Raw genomic sequence first — 24130 nt, forward strand, 5'->3', positions numbered from 1 at the left:
TGTACAGTTTCCCCACACGGCTGTTTTTGGATCACCAGCTTTGGAAGACGCTCAAATCTTTGAATGCTGTTTTATATTCGACGCAACTTTCTTTCATGTCTGCCGTCTTCCTTGGCCTTCGAGATGCTGTTTGCTACCCAAAGACCCCAGGGTCTGAGGTCAAACACAGGGGGATTGTGTCGACCTCTGAAAGCAATAAGTTCTGCACTGCAAAAAGGCAACTAAAAGTAAGTCAAATTTTCTTGAAATTAGTGTTTTTGTCCTTGATTTGAGCAATTAAACAAGATTATCTGCCAATGGAATAAGTATTTTTACTCCTAAAATAAGATAATTGGATATATTCACTTGAAATAAGATGACGGAGAGGAGTTGTTCCTATTTTAAGTACAAAAACCTTATTCCATTGGCAGATCACCTTATTTACCTGCTCAATTCAAGTGCAAATGCATTAATTTCAAGAAGATTTGACTTACCTTTAGTTCTCTTTTTGCAGTGCGCTCAGTTTTATTTAGGGGTATCCGATGTAAAGGGGCTGAACAAAGGTTTGTGTTGGTTTCTAAAGCATAAAATCCCGACTAAACAATTTGTACTTTGTGGTTCCAAAGTGATAAAATGTTTTTGCTGCCATGCCGCTCAGCACAAAACAGTCAAACCGACATGCTAACATGTGACTCTGCACAAATAAGCAGCTTCAGGGAGAGACTTTTATTTCATCGTGAAGAGACACACAAACTTGCCCATCTATTCGGATTTTTGTTGTTTTTTCACATTTCCCATAGCTTGCTGGAAGGAAAGAAAAAAACTAAACAAAAAAAAAAACACCCCCACATACATCCCCTGACATCTCAGTCGCACACAGAGCCAATCAAGAAGTTCGACATACAGTACTGACTTTTCTATTTCCAAATAGAATCTGAACCCAAACGCACAACTTCAAACATGTTGATCAAATAAAAAGAAATCAATGTGAAATAATAATAATAATGATAATTAAAAAAACGACTAAATCTGACATGGACTCGGCTATTTATTTAGCGTTTGCACACATCATGTGATTGACTGGAAGTGCTGATAATCACAGGACAAAAGATAAAGGGGGCTCTTCTGGAAAAATCATCGCTACCCTAAAGGTTCAGAGCAAATTAACAATAGACAAGCTTTAAAGTCCTCGGTAGGAAGAAAAAACAAAACAAAACACTCTCACAGTAAACTTAAGTTAACTTTTCACTGAAAATCTGTAAGAGTCCCCGGCTTAATATGGAAGAGAGAAAACAGAAATGATTTAAGCCTTGAATTAAGGGGAGGGAGGAGGAAGACATTTAGCCTGCAGCAGCAAAAACTCAATTTGAGGCATCAGGCACCTGAGGGCATTCAAGATTGATGACTACTGCCCCCTGGCTGCTGCCTGTCACCACTGCAAGCCAGCAGACCTGACTGGATCAGTTTTTTTTTTTTTTTTTAATCATCTTTTTCACTGTCATCCTCTTCATCGTCGTCATCCTCGCCGCGTCCGTTCATGGCCTCGACCCTGGCCAGCAGCAGGGGCAGGTTTATGGCCAGGCCCGTGGGCTCCTCGTCAGAGTCGTCCTGCGGAGGGTAGAACCGCTTCGCCTTGGCCAAGAAGTCCTCAGCTATGTCAAGGTACAGGAGGCGATCCTGCGGGAGGGGGGGCAGGGGGGAGGCAGAGAATGGTTAACCACTTACTGTTAACAACAACAACCTGCAGCTAATTATCTGTTGTCATCTGTAATATCATCAAATTAAAAGAATAGTTCGGGAAACTCTGAAGTAAAAAGAATCTCGGCCTCTTAATCTGTTCAAAAAAACTTCTGAAGCAGAGTTTGTTGCAACATTATGCCAAAAATAAACCCCAACTGCCGGGGTTTCGCATTTGTGCCCGGTTTAGTAACGGCCTTGTAAATTCTGATTAACAGCATTTAATACGATCCCTATGAGTGATGATGTGTACTGATGGCTGAAAATGAACAGCATCTTTATCAGTGGGATGGGAGTTTGAGTTGTTGGATGGTTTATGGGGGTGTGAATTTTCTAAGTTAGATTTTTTTTTTAGCTTGCTATTTTGCTCTGCATTGTGATGTGAGCGTATGGGTCCCTGAATATAAGCTGTGCATCCACAAAGGTGGCCCTTTTACAAACTGGTCCTCAGTAATTGCAAAACGTAAACATCTATATGACATGTGTTTGTAAATAAATGAATAAATGAAATGAAAAGCTTATGTGTAGTTATCTTATCTGAAGTAGATAACTCTCCTTTAGGATAAATTAGATGAATCTAATGATTCCTCCAACAGGGACCAAGAGCAACGTGGGGTTCTGCCGTCTTAAAGCAAATGCTGTCTGAAAAGGTTTACGCAAAATCTATTTGTTTTCACTCAAGGGCCACTTAGTGAGAAACTGATTAATATGAATACCCTTAATAATATCTCCTAGCTCCTGCTCTGCAAATTTTCACGGGGTCAGCAGTAAGAACTCTGTCGTGGGGAGGAAAGGAGCTTTGGACTGCTGTGCCGATTTCGGACATCCTTTGACTCCGTCGTCATTACGCGATGGAGACACACATGGATGATGCGAGTCAGATCCGGGCCTACGCTCCTCTGAAAATTAACTACAAATCCCTTCACTCTGGACATTTTTGTTGATTTCTGTGAGGGGGCTGTGCTGATGCATCATGTCATGCAAAGGATTGTGGGATACCTTAAGGCTTCTCAGCACCGGTAAGGGCTGTCGCAGGGTTCCTAGGCAAAATTAGCCGCGAGAGGAAGCTTACAGGCCCCTTTTCATACCTCCTTCCTTACTGACTGCACTATTCAGACAGCACTTATCATGGTGACTTGGCTAAAGAGTCCTAACCCAGTAAAGGTATTCGGGTGGACTCAGAGGGCAGGAGTTGGTGTGCCATCAACGATCTTTCTGTGTGAAATACATACTGAGACAGGAACATGTAATTCCAACTAACTACCTAACAGAAAAGTTAGGAAGTGTAAAAAAATCTATGAAATAGTTTTCAGTTAAACTGCTTTAATGCTTTTACTTTTTACAAGATAACTATAACCAGACACACTTTACTTCTGTTCTGTTCTCTGTATGGGTTTTATGCAGGAAATCCCTTGCTGGTGCAGCGCATCCTACCTACCATCCCATTTCCTGTGAATATTATGTGAATAATATAACAAGCTCCATTGTAAATGTGACAATAGTTTTAATATCCATAGAACGGTGTTTGCATGAGCCTATAAGATGATTTTGAGATGCGCGCTGTTCTAAGATGGTAGAACCCTGCTTTGAGTTTGACCCGTTAGCTTTAGCCTGATGGAATAGCCAATCTTGATTTATAATAAAGGAGTGAAGTTATTTTCAGGTGCAATATGATGTGTTTTGAAACTTTTAACAGAACCTCAAACAATTCTGACCTATCCTTTTAACTTCTGAATAGTTAAAAGAAAGGGGAAAAAAACAATGTTACTTCAGTTTGCAACATTTGCTTTACACGATTACTCATTAAGGACAAGCACGAGTCAACAGTTCGGCGCCGCCGCTTTGAGAAATGAGTGAAAAAGGGAGTTTTCTGGCCGTCTCTCACCAGGATGAAGAGATATCTTTCAGGTGGCGGCTCCTTGGTGCAGAAGATGGAGGTCTCCGTGTGCAGCGCGTGCAGCATGGCGCGTGCTGCCGGCGCGTTACGCATGCGGTCAGCTGAGGCACCAGCAGATACCGTCAGCAGTGAGTCTGCCTCTGCCATGAAACCTGGAACAAAGAGATGAAGAGCCTTAACAAAGGCAGCTGTGTTCTGCTGATTGTGCTCCTCGTGTGTGTGTGTGTGTGTATGTTGCAGTTTTACCCAGGTTTTCCAGGATAGTTTGCCATTTGTCTCTGACTTCCCTGCGCGTATCTCTCATGGCTTCGATGTCCACGCTCAGACGACGATAGCCCTGCAAGTAAAGGTGGAGAAAAAAAAAAGGGTTACGTTTTGTGAAAAACGTTCGGTCCGCTTTGATAGACGTAGACAAATGAAAAATGTAGAGTACTGTGTAAAAGTTGTTGCCACCTTACAGGTTTCTTATTTTTGTCGCACTGGCGTATTTTAGCTCTTTAAATAAATTTTGATTACAGACAAAGATAACCAAAAAATAAGCTATTATCAAATAGTGACATCAAACATTTGTGATAACTGGGAATGAGTCTTATATGCAGTTGTGGAGGAAATTGGTTGTGACCCACTGAGAAAAGTGTGGAGGCCAATATAAAACTTTTTTCCATGGTTGTGGTGGTAGCTCAGGGGTAGAGCATGCGACCCATGTACAGAGACCTCAGTCCTTGACACTGCCCTCCTGGGTTCGACTCCTGGTGCATGGACCTTTGCTGCTTGTTTTCCCCCTTCTCTCTCAGCTCTGTTTCCCGTTAGTCAACTTTCAAATAAAGCCCACTTGTGCAAGCTGAATTCTCACGGTGTTGGTGCGTTCACAAACACTCAGCAATCCATCCTGTCCGGCTTCCATCTCAATCGTTCGGGCAAAATGGTGAAAAATGTGGCCAAAAATGATCAGGGCCAATCACGTTGCAGTATTATGGTTTAAGGCGGGACATACCAAAGCAAGAGTCCACAGCCAAAACCAACAGGAACATCGCAGCGCAGGAGGAGTTGCTGCGATCACGTCTGTTTTGTCAGAATCCACGATTTCTTCTTTGAAAGAACAAGAGTGAGAAGATGCCTTGACCAGCGTAACTAGTTGTGGTTTCTCATGGCGCCTGCTGCTTACGACATTTTCATTTGATACCGTGATTGGCTAAAACCAACCATTGGTAGGCGGGCACTAGGTGTGACTTCGCCCAATCAGCTCAGAGAGTTCTGCTAAATGTCCCTCCTTTCACCGAACGGATTAGATGGGAGCAGACCCAGATTGATAATGTGCAGAACGTAGAGAGCTACACGTTACCAATATGGCTGGCTAGGTTACACTAGTGCCACCAAAAACTTTTACTTTTTAGTTTGTTTTGTTTTAAGTTTTTTTTTTTTTAACCCAGAACTTGTTGGTATGCTTTGGATCTTCTTTCTGCTCCTGGAACCAAGTTAGGCATTCATCCAGAAGCCATCCAGGCTACTTCTGAATGGCTGTGTTAGTTAAAGAACACCTTTGACTCCTCAGTTCACATGATTTTTTATTTTTTATTTTTACTGAACAGCCTTGAGGATCATCAAGATGCAGTTCCATTAAAGCCTTTGTGCTCTTTCTGGTCAGAAGTGCTTTTGGCCAAGGAACATTGTTAGGAATGTTGTTTTTGCCCAGTCACTTTCTTATAGTTGAATTATGAACACTTAACTGAAGCAAGTACAGCCTGCAGGGTTAGATGGTTTTTTTGGTTCTTTTGTGACCTGGTGTATAAGTTGTTGGTGTTGAAGGTGTTGAAAGGACTTTTGTCGGCCAGCAACGCCTAGGACCTTTATTACTGACCCATATGGTCTTAATTCACTGTTTTTTTTGCTGAAGTTCAAAATCTAAAATGACTGATATGTCATTGAATATTCTTTAGATGAGGGAATAATGTTTTGCTCTTTGAGATCGTTAATCCTACTTCATAATGTCAGACGGGTTCTGTTTAATAAATCTGTTGATTGTACAGGTTTGACATGTAACCAGTCGGGGTCTAAAAATACCTTGATCCACATTGATATATCAAATAAATGATTAAAAACCCAATCACATCGATGAAAAATGAAAATATTGATCCATATTGTCATTTTTAACATACGCCTTCATTTTGAAATTTAGGCATGGGACTATAGTGAACAGGTGATTATTATTATTATTATTATTATTATTATTATTATTATTATGTTAAAATTAGAAGAACTTAGAAGAATGTTATACCTGTAATACCTGCAAGAGCTTAGAAATAAATTGGTCAAATCATATATTTTGGTTAAATCATATTTGTTATTTTGGTGAGTTGATATCAACATAGTGTTAAAAAAATATTACTGTTAAATTGGCAGAGGATATCGCACCATATCGCCATCCAAATAACTTGATATAACATCATACCATGACAAAGGTGTTTGATAGGAACAGTAAATTCATTATTTGATAAGGAGGGAAATTCACCTTTTCACAAAGGGCTTAATTGATTTAGACAGATTATTTTCCTTTAATTAAGAAAATCCCAATTACAAAACAGTTTTTTGTATTTAATTAAGATACCTTTCTCTGATATAAAAGATCTGAAACATTTAAGAAAGTCAAAAACATCAGAAATCTGTGAGCTGGCTAACACTTTTACAGCCCTGTGTATGTATTTATTTTACATATAAAAACATGCAGTACAAGCCAATAACATCTTTTCTTTAACTTGTTAGTGTTTGTTGTTTGTCGTTCTTTTTTGCCTCCCTCTACATACCGTTGATCCAATGCGGGTCTTATTCCTGGCCTGAAGCAGGGTGTAAAGCGTCCGGTCATCATCTCTCTCCGAGTGGCTGGGGTCTCCGGGTTCGCTCCACAGGTTGGTCTCCTCGTCTCGTCGCTTCTGGACTTCTCGCGTAAAATAATCCAGCGGATCTGGACTGTGTTGAAGGGGACAGAGCAGCAGCTCATTCACCGACTCGAAGAAACGTGTCAATCAAACGATTAAGATCTGGAGGAGCTTTTTTTCGATCGCTATCTCACGTTACAAGAGGTTGCTTTTCCTCCTCGTCGCCCTCGTCTTCAGCACAGCAGCAGCAGCAGCAGAACTGCATGCAGAACCTCTTAAAAGCCGAACCCATCTAAAAAAGGAACCAAAGTCAACTGGTGGCAGGTCTGCACACTGTCACAAACTCCAGATGGAGGTTTTGTTTGACCTTTGTTGAAAGATGCTGCACCTACTTTGGGTTTTGTTGCAACTTCTAGTGGCACTTCTGCAGCTCAATTTCCCCCCGTGGACGCTCTGAAAAGAAGACTTATTTTTACTGAGATCATCTAATTCACTGATAATATCGGCTAAACGGAAATAAAAACAGCTGCAACATTTATGTGGTCCACTGGAGGGAATCTTACAAATCTGGGTTTTCATTCTGAAATAAAACAGACAAGAAATATCAATAAAGATAAAGACATTTTTTTTTTTAAATCACTTATCTCCAATCTCTACCTAATTGTCAGCCTCCCATTTTCCACGATCTCGCCACGGCTCCACACTGAGTCCGATGTTTGGCTGGGAAAGCTCAGGGAGATGGCATCCAGACGACTGGTGCTTCCTACCAGCCTCACAGAGAGGACAATAAGAGCATTAAAGAGGGCTTTTGCTCTCATCGATAAAGAAAAAAAAAAAAAAAAAAAAAAAACTTTCACACACCCATAACCTCAGAAGACAGTCACAGCACAATCATGTGAGCTGCTCCGTGTCCTGTCCTATGAATTGTGTTTTGCCCCGAGGACAAACTTATCTTTTCTACAAGCAGTAGGACAAATTGTACATGTTGTATAAAAATCTACCACAATGGTTTGGATTCAGGGTTTAATTTTATTAGGTATACAGTTCCATAGACTGTAAATTAATTTTGTTTTAAAGGGCAGAATAGTTTAGACTTGATAACGCAGCGTGTGGCGTGGACTTCTACCACCAAGGCGCATTTGCCACGGCTAGGTTATGGCATTAATGCAACAGTGAGGCTGTAATGCATGAGGCCTCTGTCACAGGGTGTCATTGTTCAGTACGTAAACACCGTCATGATGCTGTGCAGAGAATTGTGTGCCGACACAACCAAGACCTTTAACTACAAGTCTTGATAAGACTCCTATGTTTCAAAGAACAATAGTGTAAAAAATTAATGCAGTTTTCCCATTTGATCTGAACACAATCAAAGATTCCGCCTTCGTTTTATTATTATTATTATTATTTAAGAGTAGGGTTAGATTTTCTCATCCATAGGTCACTTTTATTGAGATGGCCACACAAGTGATAAGGTGGACTGAAAGTCAAACAGATTAAATTTCCATCCATTTTTATTTACACACAGTCGTTCCTGCAGGGTTTTTTGGTGCTGGCGCCCATCTCTGCTGCCACTGGGCAGAATATGGGATACGCCCTGGGCCGGTTAACACAAAGAAACACAGAACGCGGAGCTATGCATGCACCCACTCACAATTAAAGCAGTATATAGAGTGGCTGACTGGACTTGAGGGATTTTGGATGGCGGGTAAGTACCCATGAAAAGTCCAGGCGTGCATGAGAAAAAATGTGCAACCATCATGCAGAAAGGCCCGAACAAAAACGCAACACAAGATCCTTGTTATTCTGAGTCAACCAGGCTGATAAGTGCACCCTATGCAGCTGCAGCTGAAGAAAACTTTCCTGAATGTATCTGAAACAAAACAAAATCCAAGTCTAACTAGCAAAACAGCAACTTGCCTAAACTTATCTAAAATGTACAATCATGAATGTTTTAAACATTGTGCTAACACCTGGATCTGTCAGAAACTAGGCTGTACGACGAGCCGAAGCTATTTAACCTTCACGCAGAGTGAGGAGGTGGATAAGACAAGTGAACGAAACGCAGAAAAAAAAAACCTTCGTCACGGCCATCCATGTCCCCAGACCTAGATCCTGTAGAAAAACCGAGAGAGAGCATAAAATTGTGCAGATTATTGGTCGTATTCAATGCTGCAATCATGCAAGACGTTATAGACGTAAGTGATGAACTGTTGGCACGAGGGGGCTGAACCCAGTTCTGTCAAGAATAGTGGCTCCAGTGGTTTAAAAAATAATTTCTCTGCAGAATAAATCATTGGATTACAAAATTAGACAAAACACACATATAATATTTTAAAAGGTTTTCCTGTAAGTACGTTCAGCAATACTCCCTCTATGGAAAATGATGTGGTGGAACCAGAAGGGCACACAGTTAAAAACCCAAACGCTCCACCACTTAAAATGCTCTCCGCTTTTATGTTTCATTAACATTATCATCTTTCAACTTCTGCAGACAGACCACCGAAGTGTAAAAGCTGACAACAACAAAAAAAAAACTCACAAATAAGAGCTTTGTTGCTGAAGTAATAAGTGTTAAACCCAGACTGTAAATGGAAAAATAACTCGCTGTTTACAATCTGAAATCTGTCAGTGTCAGAGAGTGCAGAACATTTTTTATTGTTTTCTCACTGAAAGTAAAAAGAGGACAAAAATATTTATCAAAAATATCAAAGAGGTTCTGTACCCAATTTACTCTCATCGTCACAAACTGGACTCATTTGTGAAGGACACAGAGTTAAAGAAAAAAACAACAACAACAACACAATGTCACGATAGGTTTCGCATGTTTTATTAGACATAAGACACTTAAGATTCAGTAAAAACAGTTGGTCAGTAGTGATGGCTTTGAATTAACATGTTGATATGAATTACTCTGAAAAATAAGAATGAAATAAGTCAACATAAGAACACCAAGCAGTCTTCTCATGCATTTAATAAACCCCCGGAGCAGGGAATAAACGGCTCCGAATGAACAGAAAGCAACAACAGTCCAGTATGTATTATTACTCCAATAAAGGCACAACTGTTGAAATTACAGTATCTCCACTTGAAATTCCTCGGTCGCTCGCTTAGTAATCAGAACAGATTAAATATATCTGGTTTATTTCATTACCCGGATATTTTCCGACTTCATGCGCAGGTTTTTTTTTTTTTTTTTTTTTTTTTCCTACAATAACCGCAGCTTCCAGAAACAAAATAAAAGAATTCCTCACAGAACGGACGCACAAATTGAATCCTTTAGCAAGAGTAACCGAAGTTACGGAAAAGATTTGGGTTCGTTTCAGTCAACTTTTCATCAAACCTCAACTTCTGCCCACCTTTTTTCGGGACGGATTTAACTTGGAAGCTGGGTTGTTCTCGGGCGTGCGTGGCAGCGCTGGTACGCAGACGAACGCCAAGCCTTAGCCGAAGGGGAACACAAGCCGTGCTAGCTTCATTATGCAAGAAAAAAAAAAAAAAAAGCTGAATGTTTGTCTGATCCACATCTCAAGGGCATGAGGGAGAGGGGAGAGCAGGGAAATCAATTGTAATTTCAATGTATTTTTAAAACAAACCATTACTTCAGTTCATTCCTTTTGCCCCAACAAGGCCACATGAGGTGATTGGCACAAAAGACAGCTGTAGTAAGAAGACAGCCTGATCTACTTTTAAACTTGTCTGAACAATCATCCCTTTGATCTGAATTTCAGCTTTAAGATATCAGAAAGGAAAATACAAAAAAAAAAACATGTTTAAAAACTTGGTGCAACAGATTTTCCATCGGCTGTCTCCCTCTATCAGCGAGCAGGAAGTAGCGCGTCCTCTTCCGCCATCACAGTATACTTTAAAACATGTTTGGTGAGAATATGGCAGTAATATGAAGGCAGGTAGATAGAAAAGGAAGAAGAAGAAAAAAAAGCAGCGAATCAATAATAAACATTAAGTTCTGTACGATAAGGCTCAGCTGGTCCTGTGCCGACGTTTCTTACACATCACCTCCGTCCCTATGAACGCCTTTCCTGTCAGTAAAGTGCACCGCACTCCAACGAGTCCCCCTGTTTTCCTAGTGAGAGCAACAGTCACGTGCTCACCTTAAAATGTAAAAGAAAAAAAAAGAAAAGAAAGAAAAAGGTTTGATGACAATCATCTGTTCCATCCAAATCACTCGGCCTGATCTGAAATACGGTCTCCTATGCCTGGGGGTAAAGTCCATTCGGCTACGGCAGCTTGTTGCTCGTCCTTTTTAGCTCTGGAGCTTCGCGGGACGCCGCTTCCCCCCTTCTCAGGTTGACGACGGGGACCAAAGAGAGCAGTAGTTCTGCCTCCCAGGCTGCCTTTCTTTAGGCGTTAGGTGTGAAGATGATGATGGTGGTGGTGGTGGTGGGAGGGACGAAGGTCGGTGATGCGTTGCCGTAAGTGAGACATAAACTCGAACATGGTGGCAGCGAGGCTCTGGTGGATGAGGTAGCGGGGCAGACGGCCCTAAAAAGGAACGAGAACTGAACATTAGGCATCTGTGTGAACAACATGCCGATGCGTATTCGTGTAGACGGTGCCGCCCAGTACGCCTGAAACCCTCCTGTTATTTAGTGTCCTGTCTGGAAATGTGGCAATAGGATGCCACAAAGAGCTCATCAGATTTGACTTTCACAAGTGGACAAGATAAAAGGAAGAGAATGATAAAACAATTATTGAAAAAACATGTACTTCGTTTAATTGAAAATATGCAGTTCCTATATTGTCCACGAGGGGCGCTGTGTTTTAATTAGCAGATTAAGCTTCAGGTGTGGAAAAATTCAAATCATTTCTTAATTTTTATCTGTTTGATGTATTTTGTCATGCAGGACAGTGTTTTTAAGTTCCAAAAAATGTGAATAAATGTTTTTCAACATTGTACAATCACTGTGATCAGTTCTTATGCATAATGCACAAGTAAATGTTTAACTGAGTAAAAGTATTGTTGAAATTGCACATACTTTTCTTAAAAACGCTGAGGTTATTCATAATATATTGTGTAAAAGTGAAATTAACTTAATATAAAAATCAACAACAAGTCCACATTTATTAGTTCTATTTAATCTTGCAATAAATTTACTAGTGTGGCCCTCTTGAGATCAGATTAAGCTGTATGCGGCCCCTAAACCAAAATGAGTTTGACACCCCTGGTGTAGACGGTGCTGCCCAGACGCTCTGAATACGCCTTCCTGTCTTATTTACCTCCAGGGCGGCAGATTTCCTCGTTATCTCTAAAAGCGGCCATGAGCAATAAATCTTCAGGCTTCAGGGAGATGCCGCGAAAATCTTTATTTGATTGTTATTTTTTGCCATTAACAAGCTATCGAGCTCATTCTGCTGCTCCAATACTTTCACATCCTCAATATCCTGAGAAAAGTCTTTAGAAAGAACCCTATGATGCTGTTATTACTGTCTGAAGCCCATTTAGTAGTTATTATGCAGTTATCTCCAATTAATCAGACTGATCTTATTATCTCAAACTGAGTTTCAGTCATTTATTCTGCTGATTAAAAAAAAAAAGAACTGTATTTCACTTTGTTGTAATAACTTCATATACGGTAATAATCTTGTGATAAGATCTGAATCCTTTTAGTGATACTATGTTCTAACTGTGTTAAATCTGTGTTGAAATAGCAAGACCTGAAGCTCATTTTGTTTCGACAGGTTTCATAATCTGATTATCACAGATTATTCACTACAAGGACAACAAGATCTCAAGCCTGTTGAGAGGTGGTGGAGGTTTGATTAAGCTGAGAGCTCAACGTGAGATCTCAGGCTGATCTTGTTGTGACGGAAAATAAACAAAATCATCATTTCAATTTCAAATAATATGATATTGGGTTCTTTGTGGCAAATAAAGTTTCAATGTGACGTTATCTTGAAATTAAGAGACCTCCTCCTACTTGTTCTGTTATGATTTAATTATTGTATTATCTGAACATCTCAAAGCTCTTCATCCTGAGCAAAGAGGCTAATATATCCATTTCATCCCAGATATCACGTCTTCACTACTGACAGCTGGTTCAGGCTGGAAACGTTGTTCACAGAAAAATAAATTACAAATAAACATGATGATAGCCATACTGACTAACAAAACTACTCGTTTCTGTGCTAAAAGTAAAGTTTGGATTCTGTAAATGACCAGATGGACAAGTCACAACAAACTGTGCAGAACCACAAAGCTGTGGCTCCCAGTTTCCATGCATGTATTCTGAATAATTATATCACAAATTAATTAACTTAATAAGCAATTTGTATGGAGAAAGTCAGGTTTTAATGTTCTCAAACATAACACTAAACAGAATGGAAACAAGTACTTTTCCACACTCAGTTTTTTTTCTTTTCAGTGCTTATTCACACTTGAATGGATTTAAAAGCAAAAAGCAGAATTTACAGGACTCAAGGATTTATAGGAATCCTGATGCTTAGAGATTTAAATAAAAACGCTTATCAGGCGATTGTGAAAGAGCTACTGTTCTAAAGCGTTGCCTTTAACTTGCCTTGAAAATGTATTCACCTCCCTTGGATGTTTCACCCTTATGAATTAATTGATGGCTAATAAAACTTGGATCATTCGACTGTGATTTGCAAGAACATATCTGAACCAGGCTGCCGCATTTGGTCATGGCTTTCTTCTTCATTCTTACTTTAAAAACAGCTCAAGCGCCATCAGGTTGCTCAGACACGGCACGTGAAAAGCTCAAGTACAGGCACATATTCTAAGATCTAGGCTTTGATTTAGCCACTTGTTCAACCATCTGTAGCTCTTGCACTGCAAAAAGGGAACTAAAGCCAGTACAATTTTCTTTAAATGAGTATCTCTCCTTGGTTTGAGCAGGTAAATAAGATTATCTGTCAATCGAATTAGTATTTTTACCACCTAAAATAAGATAATTAGATACACTGCCCTTGAAATAAGATGAAGGGGATGAGTTGTTCCCATTTTAAGTGCAGAAATATTTTTCCACTAGCAGATCATTTAAACCTGCCAGCTCAAATCAAGAACAAATACACTCATTTCAAGAACATTTTAGTTACTTTTACTTCCTATTTTGCATAGTGCTGTACACTCAAGGATGCTTTCTTCCCAGAAAATACTTCTCATCACAACTTGAACCTCACCGGGTCCCTGGCTGGTCACAAACTTTGGATACTTTTTATAACCAATGTCATTAAATAAAAAAAACGATTACAGATTTCGTAAGATTTACTTACGAAATCTGTAAATCGGCCTGATTTCAGTATTGATATTTTTGCTACCTTTAAATCTGTGTTGAGGACCCAGATGAATGTGCAGACAGACGGGTTACTGCTGGATTTCAGAACCACAAATCCTCCAGGGCCATTTTCCCCCCTAGAACAACCAATAAAAAAGTTAAACCAGGAAGTCAAACAAAAAAAACCAAAAAACTACACAGCTGCAACTGAAATTACGTTGCGTCTGGCTAGAGGTACCGGCTCACCTGACGTAGCGACCGCATGGGGGTTTGGTGTCGTAGTTGGTTGCCATGCCAGCAGACATGTAGCAGTCTCGTCTGCGTTCGACTCGGCGAACGTTAACGAAGTCCCTTAAGAGGATAAAAGAACCCGTCAATGAATCGATTTGCTTTGCTTCAGACATAAAATCTTGGTAAAAGGACAGAGAAAGACAGATAAAGGAATCCGGATCGTTGCGGTACTGATGTACCTGGCAGACACGACTCCGCCCGCTGCACCTGCAGAGACGTCGTACGTCACCAGAGTGTTGTCGTCGACCCTCTGGAGGATCTGAGGCCAAAGGTATAGAGAAATATTTAGCTTTAATTTTGCAAAGCGGAAAATGTTCGATCAGACAAAGAGGCCCAACCACCTGGCAGACGGAAACGGTTTTGTTCCACTGAACCATTTTCTCCGGTTGCAGAATCACCTCCTGATAGACGAACTCTGCAGGACACTGCATCAAGCCCTGAGCAAATGACGACAAGGCAGAAAATCTGAGAAGTCCAGCAGGCGAAAAATCTCAGCAAGGACCAAAACACATCCGGCTTCAGGAGCCGATTTAATGACCAAAGCTGGTTCACTCCTGTCTTATGAATGCGTTTTATCGTTTTTAGAATGAAGAATCTTTGTCATTATGTGACTACACTGACATTTTGGTGAGACGCCGGCTCAGAATTCACACACACAACACAAATCGAGACAAAATGTTCAAGATGAATTCACTGACAACGCTCCCTGAGAAGCTAAAAAGCGTGCAAATGGTCATTAATTAAAATCAAGAACTGTGCGATGTCCAAACAAACTCCCTGAGAGACTAAAGTGCGCAAATTCATTTAAATTTTATTTTTACCGTGCTAATTCACAGCACAAAGTCAAATTCAATCAAATCATCCAGACAGATTGGTCAAAAAGTTTCCTCTCTAAGGAAACTCAGCAGATTGCATCAAGTCTCTCCAAGCAGCATTCACTCCTTCTGAAAGAGCGTAGAGCCACAGTGGACAGTCGTCTGCATTGTTGATGGTTTTGCAGCAATCCCTCATGCTGGGCATGCAAATAGACATTAGCATGTGAGAAATGGTGTAAATGACTCTTTATCGGATCAAGAACCTGTGGAACCAGCAGCATGTTTGTAAAAATGTAACAGACTATGAACTGGGCTGGTGATTTATTTGATTTTCAGCAGGGGGTGATAGAAGCAGTTTCTAAGTCTATTAGATTTTGATTTAATGCTCCTGAATCATTTATTGTCCTGCTGTCAGACTCAACCAAAACACCCAGACAGTGTGACTTTGTAGCCCCGATGGCCCAGTTTAGGTCATTTTTCACACGTCAGAAAAAAAAATGGCCAATTTAGGAACTTATCTGCAAGGATAAACAAAAACAATACAGCAAGAAAACAGAATGCTGTATTTTATTAATACTGAATATCAGTGCTCCTAATTTCTTAAAGGTTTTGATTCCAAGGAGCAAAAATTTCCTGTAATTTATTATTATCCAAAACCTCCATTCATTAATTCATTGCATTTAATTTTTTTTGCAGGGGATGCCTTAGAAGTTTGACTTGATGCACAGGATGATGGGTTAGCATCGACCCCAGCACAATCAAAAGATGTTCAGGATTTCAGAAGACAAGGAAACAATCCTGTCCCTCTATAAACAGGGAATGTTCTCTTAGAGATAATAAATAAATAAATAAATAAATAAATAAATAAATAAATAAAACCATGGGGCAGATGCCCTGAATAATCACACATCAGCCCTTTTGCTTTTTTTGGGAAAATTGTGAGAATGAACTCATAATATTATGAGAATAAAGCCGTAAAACTATGAGAATAAATTAATATTTTCATAAGAACCCTTACAAAAAAAGAGCAGAAAATACAAAATATTTTTATTTGTATTTAGACCCACCAAAGGCAGGAAACACCTTCCCTCCTGGGATTATGAAACCATTGTGCTGCTGGATTTTCGGCTGAACCAATGCTTCTCCCTCTCTCGCCGATTATTTTAGACATTTAATTCAGGAAGTGGTTAAAATATTCCACAAAGAAACTTTATGAGGATCTTAATGTATTGACATCTATTATAATGCTCAATGCTACTTGGTATAAAGCTGTTCCAACTGGCAGACTTTAAAAAGTAGGAAAGGGGACAAAGAATCTAATTTTCATTGCATCTGGATGAGGACATGGAGGCCTGGATTATTAAACATCACAACTGGACTGTCTGAAGGTTAATTAGCGAGGAACGATGAAGGCAGAAATTTAAAGCAAGCCTACATTTAATTGGGAATATAAAACTGCTCAAAAACATTAAAGAAACACTTTGAAAACACAGCAGATCTCAACCGGATAGCCGCACTGATGTGGAATGTGTTCGGATCAAAAGCACGCTTTGATTTATCAACCCAAAGAATGTTTAATCCGAAGTCACAGAGAACGACAAAATTGATAAACTCGTGCAGCAGGCGGGTCTAATTTGGTAAAACGGCACTGCAGCAACTCAGAGTGTTCCTCAGTAGTTTATGCTGATTGTATGAACGCCTGACAACATTGGGACTCCTTATGAGATGACAGTACATATCTGTAAAACTCCACCTGTAATATACACCTGTATATTATATTCGGTATATATCCAGCTGTAAATTTAGTTCACAATACTAGTTATCTATATATTTTACTAATAGGACAAACCGATCAGTAAAATTCTGTTTATAATAGTATCCATCTCTATATTTATTCAGTACATATCCATGTCCTGTACTTATGGAACCATTGTATATCCTGCACTTGCTGCTATTGCACTTCTGGTTAGACCTAAACTGCATTTCGTTGCCTTGTACCTGTACCTGTGTAATGACAATAAAGTTGAATTTAATGTAAGATGATGTTGCTGGGGTATCTCCTCCATATCCTGAGCTCCTGAACAGTCTGAAATGCAACCCGGAGGCATTGGAGAACCTAAACGTGAAGGCCCGGAGATGTTCTGTTGGATTTAGGTCATGGGAGCATGCCGTCTACTCCGTCTGGAACTGCCTGACACAAGACGCTGGGCATTATCGCGCACCAGGGGTGGAGCCAGGCCTCACTGCACCATCGAAGGGTCTAACAAGGATTTCATCCCGCTATCTAACAGCAGTCAGGTCTGGTTTTTCCCTCCATGGATATGCCTCCCCAGACCAGCACTGACTCCAGCTGCCTGTTTCTAATAGTCTGGTCAGAGACATTTACGCTAGTAACCCGCTGGAGGTCGCTTTGTGCAAGGAGGAGCCGGAGGATTACTGACAAAGACCTACAAAGGAGCAGATACCGTCTTGCTGATGGGTTAAGGGCCTCCGACAGCCCTGTCCAGCTCTCCTAAAGTATCTGCCCGTCTCCTGGAATCTCCTCCGTGCTCTCGATTGTGTGCTGGGAGATGCACACATTGATGCTTCCTCTGTAGGGGTCCAGGTATCGCCTGATGGCAACAGTGGCGACACCGACGCTGTTAAAATGCAAAACTACTGAAATGCAAAGCAGGTAAAAATGGACGTGGCCTCCACCTGCAGAACCATTCCTGTTATTTCAGGAGGACAGAGACGTTGGACAGAGACGTTGGACTACACTGCCCTGTTTCTAACATAAAGCAAAAATAAACGCAACTTTTATATTGAATTAACTTACTACATCTATTGATGCTAGCATGTACTCCAGGAATGGGCTGCCTTACATGAATGAACTTCTAGTTTAGACATTACAGTCAGGCAGTCTTGAAGACAGCTCAGGGGTCCTATCAGGTAGCGGCACAGTGTAATGCTCCTAATATCCATTGAGTTGGAGCGGCACATTTACACATTTTAACAGATTTTTGAGCACATTGTACCACATAAAATCAGTAAGTTAACACAACTTTAATCATATATATATTTATATAAGGCGCACCGGATTATAAAATTTAAGGGTTTTAAGTGCGCCTTATAGTCCAAAAAATACAGTATATAAAAAAAGTCGGGTACAAAAAAGTCGGAACAAATGTCTCTCCAGTGTTGCTCCTTGGCAGCGAAAGGTTAAGACAAACAAAATGTAAAATTCTTCCTAGTGTGAATCGACTCCTTTCTGTAATAGCTGGGTGTTCATAAGGAGCAGAGGAGCTCCGTGGGGCTTTATTCAAACAGCTTTATAAAACGATCCCTTTAACATCTTAAAACTCTTCCACATTTAAGAAGAAAAATTCCCACTGACAAAAAAAAAAAAGAAAACCAGCATCACAAGTTAAAAGTTGGTTTCACATCAGCAGTACCTTGAGAATAAAAGTCTTTCCGTGGTAGGGAATCTCCAGAGTGTAGACGGAGTCTCCCATGTCCTGCACAAACACAAAATCCTGTCAGTCAAAGGTTCATCTTGCTTCCAAAACTACTTTTATTTTCATAATTCCGGTTTTGTGAAATTCTTCTCATCCGATTACTAAACATCAATGTAGTTGGGTTTTATTATTTATATGGATTTTGAAACGAGCCAACGCTGAAGTCAGCAGTGACACATAAAGGGTTATTTCACTACTCTTTGGTGTTTGGACAAAGATCAGTTTACTTATGAAATCTGTAAGATGTTAATAAATACATTCTGGATTGTCTTATACTATGTATGTAAAGACTTTTAATTTTGACTGCATTGAAGTAAAACAGATCACCGCTATTGATCTAGTTTAGCTTTTTTAAATGAAGTTAATAAAATGAGTGTCTACATCATTCGGTTAAACTGTGTAAAGTTTAAGACCCACAGATTTTAAAAAGGGGCTCCTGACCAATAACGTTGTGAATCAACGGACATAATTTGAGGTTTTGCAATGACAACATACATCCTATAAATATGAATAAATGTAAAAAGCAGTTTGTCTGAAATTTAAATTAAGGTCTTTTGGAAAATAAAACAAAGGATTTTGGGTCTAGAAAGTCAGAAGACCTTTTTAAGCTAAATATTTCGACACTCATCCAGACTTTAAACATTTATATTTGCACATTTCCAATCCTCCTGAGCCCAGGGTGTTTTTATTTCCTGATTTTATGCTCAAAGTAACATAAATAAATATGATTAGTTTTACTCCATTTAATTATAGACGTGTGTGGAATAAACAGGAATGGAGGAATTGTTTGAAAATATAATTATTAATGCAGTGATTATGTAGGAAGGCTGTGATTGAATTAATCACTGGCAAAGAAATGTTGCAAAACGGGAAAGGAGTTTCTCTTTCAGTTTGAAAGCCACTGAACTGGTTCCACCTAGCTTTACGACTTGCCCAGATACCCATAATCCACCGGATGACTGAAAACCTTTCATGGCTCATCCTCATTATGACTTTTTATCAGACCATTATAAATATCCTGTTACTATTTGGATTAACTGACCTGTTTGCTAAATAAAAATTCCAATTATTCCCAGAACCAAGGATTTCAAAAGGCACACTAACAGCGCCTTAATTGCAGAGTGAAGAACCTACATTGTTTTTCTCAAACTTCCAGTTTTCCTCCTGGCTGAGGATCTGCTCCACCACCGCCATGGCCTCCCGACCCTGCCTGACGTACTCCTTCTCCTGCAGCGAGACCCAGACGTAGAGAAATTCAAAAAAAAGAGAGAGGAGGAAGGTGGCTAAACGAAACCGCTAACAGGCGGCCGATCCAGATACCTCAGCGGTGACAGCTCTGCGTCCGAGAATCTCCTCGTCCAAATCTGAGTCCGAGTCTGCAGACAAAAAAGGTCAGCGTAAAAAAAAAAAAAAAGACCCTGCTTGCAGAAATCGGGAAAGAAACATCGCAGAGGACGAACGGCGGCTACGTTTGGACCAGTCACCTGCGACAGATTCGGGCGGCGAGTAGAACTGCCCGTCTGAAACGGGGCGGGGGTAGATCATGGGGGCTCTTTCGCAGGCCGCGTTCACCGCGGCGAGGTAAGCTGAGGGCAGAGGAGGAAATGGGCTCAGAGACGGGGGGAACGCTGCTGTTTGAGGCGCGCGAGCGCTCGTCACTTTTCTCTCACCTCGCTCGTCGTCGGCTTCCTGGGTGAGAACCTTGAAGTCGAGGAACCAGGTCTCCAGCCAAGCCACCACGAACGAGGCGATGGCTAAAACGTAGCCAAAGGCATCTTTGGACAGCAGCTGTGCACAATCAGAAGGAAAAAGGAAAATGCTTTTACTTGTATTACACGTTTTTACACTGGTTTACTTCCTTATAACTCAAGATAAGAGGGCTATTATGATGTATAAATGAGTTCGGAAAAAAAGGGCTCGACGCTTTCTACTGCAGATAAGGACGTCTAGTCGACGCGTCCGGCAGTAAAATCAAATCCACCGTTAACGGAGGTGGTAAATTCATTTGCAGAAAAGCAGAAGTGAAAAAGCCGAAGCGGTTTCAGCTGATGAGCTCGCGCTGCCAGAGCAGAAGTGCGAGAGCGCAGCAGGACGACGGCACTCACTTCAGATATGATGACCTTCACCACCAGGAAGACGCTGGTCACCAGGGTTGAGACCTGCAGCGAGGAACCGAGCTCTCAATCACGTCCAGCACCCGAGAGATGCGCTTTTTTTTACCTCAGCTCAAATAAAAAAATCGCCGTTTCACGCGGCCGAGCCGACTTACCGCGACAACCCACCAGTGTTTCAGCCGAAACGCAGCATAGCCGATTTGCAGACACAGGAACCGAAACAATGCAAGGACCTGATGGAGAGAAGAGAACCACATGATGTCACCAAGTGCACATATTTCCCCCAGTAGTAAATGCACATGCATGCTCTGCAAAACTTACAACTATGTCAAAGAAGGAAGACTTGAAGTTATATCTGACAACCTGATCTTTTAGATTATCCCAAATTGAACCAGTAACCTAAAAGGGGAGCAAGGGAGGGTTAAAACGGTCGCTGACGGATTAAAAAGTAAGAGAGCTTCACATCTTTAAGCACGCGTATCAATACACACGTTCACGTTCAGCTCTATGATCCACAGAAGCATGATGAAGAGGAAGTCGAAGGTGACAAAGAGGCAGAAGGTGCGGCGGACGTCAGAGACAGCTTTGCGCTTTGCAGGTGGAACCAGCAGGTATGGGGAAGGGAGAGTCAGCGACGTGGAGTAGGAGGCGTTTAGAGAGGCGATGGCAGGGAGGCTGCCCCCCAACTCCCCATACTCTCCCCCCTGCATTGCTGCTGCCTGATAGGAAACGCTCCCCTGCAACAACAAGAAGAAAAAAATGTTAATATCCTCTCTCCGTCTCATTTCCCAAACAGCATCTCCTCCGTTTCTTAGATGTAAACATTACACTGCAAAAAAAAAAAAGAAAACAAAAAACCTATAAATAAGTCATATTTTCTTTGAAATTACTGTATTTGTCCTTGATTTGAGCAGGTAAATAAGATAATTTGCCAATGGAATAAGATTTTTGCACTTAAAATAGGAACAACTCATCTATATCATCTTATTTCAGGTGCAGAATATTTAATTATGTTATTTTAGGGGTCAAAATATTAATTCCATTGGCAGATCATCTTATTTACCTGCACAAATCAAGGACAAATGTACTCATTTGAAGAAAATTTGACTTGTTTTAAGTTTCGGTTGTTCAAAATTTTTAGCAAAGCAGATGAGCATCAGAGGTACCTGTTTCAATAGATTTACTACTAATTTAGTTCTAGATGGTAGATTAATGCAGAGGCTGAGAGATTGCCTGCTTCATTGTTATTCCAACAAGGTACATCTTTCAAGAGGGTGGATTAGGCATCAAGATATACTGAAATACTGAAATGTCATTATAAGTATGCTGAAATACTTAGGAACTGTACCATTTTTGTACCATTTTTTTTTTCCTGGCCAACATCGATTTTATTCCATTTAGTCACAACAAATGTCGTCTCAGATCTATTCACAAAAAATGTTTTACGTCCAATTTATGTATAGATGTATATCGTCAATTCAACCCAATAATACAGTCCGACTGAAAGTGAATTACACTAAAGTCACAATGGTGCATTAAAGTCCAGGCTGGGTATTCTTCCTGTATATATTTTATGCACAGTAAGTTTACAAAGATGGCTTGAAATGTGCTTGACTGATGTCTTTGAGGTTGGAAGGCCCCCTCGGCTCTGCAGCTGTCTGTAGCTCCCTCCACGGGTTGTCACATTTAAACCAGGACCATGGCTGCGCTGCTCCAAAACCAGTCACAGGAAAGTTATTAATTAAATTAAAAGGTTATTTCTAAATCTTAACCTGGCAGGTCTTATCAAAAAAAATAAAATAAATTTGAGCCAAAATGCAGACAGCTTCCAAATAAACCGGAATCGCTCCAAGCAGCTAAACCGTGTCGGTCAGACAATGTGCAGCAGGTCATCGATAAATGTCCCACTTGGCGGTAAATAAACAAACACGGGATGAAGCTTTCAGGATATGTCGCCTTGGTCAGACAACTAGAAGTGTTAATTAAAAATTCAGACCAATCACTTTGGTTTATGAATTCAACAATGGTTCCCCGCAGGTCTTTTGCAAACCATCTGACCCTGGCTTCCCACGCATTTCTCCTCTATTTGCAGACTCCCAGACTTCCTCTTCGGTGGCTTTTTCTGCGGCTTATCTCGGCAACTGTCATCTGAAGCATGGACAAAAACTGCCAGTAAAAATTTTTAAAATATCTGTGCACTCTGTTAGATGTGCAAGGTATTATTTAGTGGATGTTTTGATATGGAATTGGAAGGGGGAGAGATGGGAGATAGGATTGATTGGCATTCTGAGGAACCTGCTTTCTGATTGAGTTAAAAACATGAAATTAGACCTTTTAATTAATGGTGAAACTGTCAGCGCAGATGTTTTAGCTGGACTTGCATTTGGATTCAACAACTTGGGTTGAAAAAAACTAAAACAAATCAAACATACGTGAAGAGTAACATTGAGCTTAATTATTATTATTAATATTTTTTTATCGAATAGTTGCTCAACGACATGCTTTGGTGGAGCAGCTTCAGTCTAACAGGCTGTTTCTAACCAATGAAATGACAACCAGCCAGGGCTCAGTTTGCTCCGGTTTACTCTGCAATCGTTTCTTCACAGATCTTCAGCCCGGGGCCCAACATACAAACCCGGGAGTCCTCCAACCACAGCAGAGTCTGTTTACATCTCCAGAGATTCTGCTTCTATTCGGCGTGAAATGTCCCATGACTGACGACTCGTCACTTCAAGCTAAAAACAAACAACCGACTGCGTCTGTTAGCGAGCAGGCAACTAGCGCAAGACAGCTCGCTAAAACGCGAATCAATTCCTCAAACACGCACAATTCAGATGATATTTTAACTACCTGACAGACGCCGTCGCTAGCGTTTCTCCCTTCTCGTTAGCTTAACTAACCTTTTTTTTGTTTACCGAAACAAGTTTCGCCAGTTAACTACTACGAATGTGAAACACTCGTGTTATATTTCCAGGTGTCAACTATAACACACACTGACACGCGAATACGAGGCATGGCTTAAATGAAACATAGGCTCGTAATGCACACTTAGAGCAGTAAACTCACTTGATTTAGCGCGACATCGTTCGGCTAGCGAGTCTTCCGGAGCTGCCAAAGATGAAGTTTTGCGCCAAGATGGTTCACTGCGTCACTCTGGCAAATGTGAAGTCACGTGACTCATTACAAATTTCCGGTTGCATTTCCGGTCTCCTCAGGCGTTTTATTTGTTTTGACAAGAACTCCGCATCATACATATTTTTAAAGGTTCTTTGTTTCATACGTAGAAAATTACTTTATCTCCTTCATTCTAAACAATTTAATCAGAGGCTGAATGATTTGTTTTGAAAGTCCTCATCGGACACGCAGTGGGTTGTTGTTCAGTATCAAAGGTCACATGAATATCTACACAATTACGTGTAATATATAAATGGGTGTCCTAGGCTGAGATTGTTTACATAAATTACATATTATTTTAGGTGTTAAGTCCCACCCCCAGCTGTTTTGACTTGATATTCACATGCATTCCCTGAGAATAACTTCCGGTTTCGTCAGGAAAAAAAACTAGACCATGATTTTGCTCAATGTGAATTTTCTGATTCACGTGGTTTTCCCGAGATAAGGAGTTAATAACTTGCGTACAGTTTCTTGTAAAACTAAAACAATTCATAAAAATAAAA

General features: G+C 40.5%; 2 protein-coding genes across 3 annotated transcripts; both read right to left on the reverse strand.

Moving 5' to 3' along the window:
• Positions 1-692: 692 nt before the first annotated feature.
• mreg (melanoregulin) lies at positions 693-7294 on the reverse strand. Of its 2 annotated transcripts, XM_021321224.2 has the most exons (8): positions 7144-7294; positions 7050-7066; positions 6879-6939; positions 6681-6778; positions 6415-6577; positions 3860-3950; positions 3602-3765; positions 693-1656 (listed from the first exon to the last, which is right to left on the reverse strand). In XM_021321224.2, exons 4-8 carry the CDS (start codon positions 6776-6778, stop codon positions 1459-1461), a joined length of 714 nt encoding a protein of 237 aa, XP_021176899.2. In that variant the 5' UTR covers positions 6879-6939; positions 7050-7066; positions 7144-7294; the 3' UTR covers positions 693-1458. The 2 variants fall into 2 exon arrangements, with proteins under 2 accessions (XP_021176899.2, XP_012727424.3); XM_012871970.3 differs by lacking the exon at positions 7050-7066.
• Positions 7295-9291: 1997 nt separating this feature from the next.
• On the reverse strand, positions 9292-23643 carry stard3 (StAR-related lipid transfer (START) domain containing 3). Its single transcript, XM_012872034.3, has 15 exons — positions 23520-23643; positions 20945-21190; positions 20775-20852; positions 20609-20686; positions 20445-20498; positions 20010-20127; positions 19824-19925; positions 19660-19715; positions 19474-19566; positions 18277-18339; positions 14369-14464; positions 14207-14286; positions 13983-14087; positions 13780-13873; positions 9292-10986 (listed from the first exon to the last, which is right to left on the reverse strand). Exons 2-15 carry the CDS (start codon positions 21161-21163, stop codon positions 10852-10854), a joined length of 1371 nt encoding a protein of 456 aa, XP_012727488.2. The 5' UTR covers positions 21164-21190; positions 23520-23643; the 3' UTR covers positions 9292-10851.
• Positions 23644-24130: the final 487 nt, after the last annotated feature.

The sequence above is a fragment of the Fundulus heteroclitus genome, chromosome 16 (assembly GCF_011125445.2).
Source record: "Fundulus heteroclitus isolate FHET01 chromosome 16, MU-UCD_Fhet_4.1, whole genome shotgun sequence".
NCBI lineage: Eukaryota > Metazoa > Chordata > Actinopteri > Cyprinodontiformes > Fundulidae > Fundulus > Fundulus heteroclitus.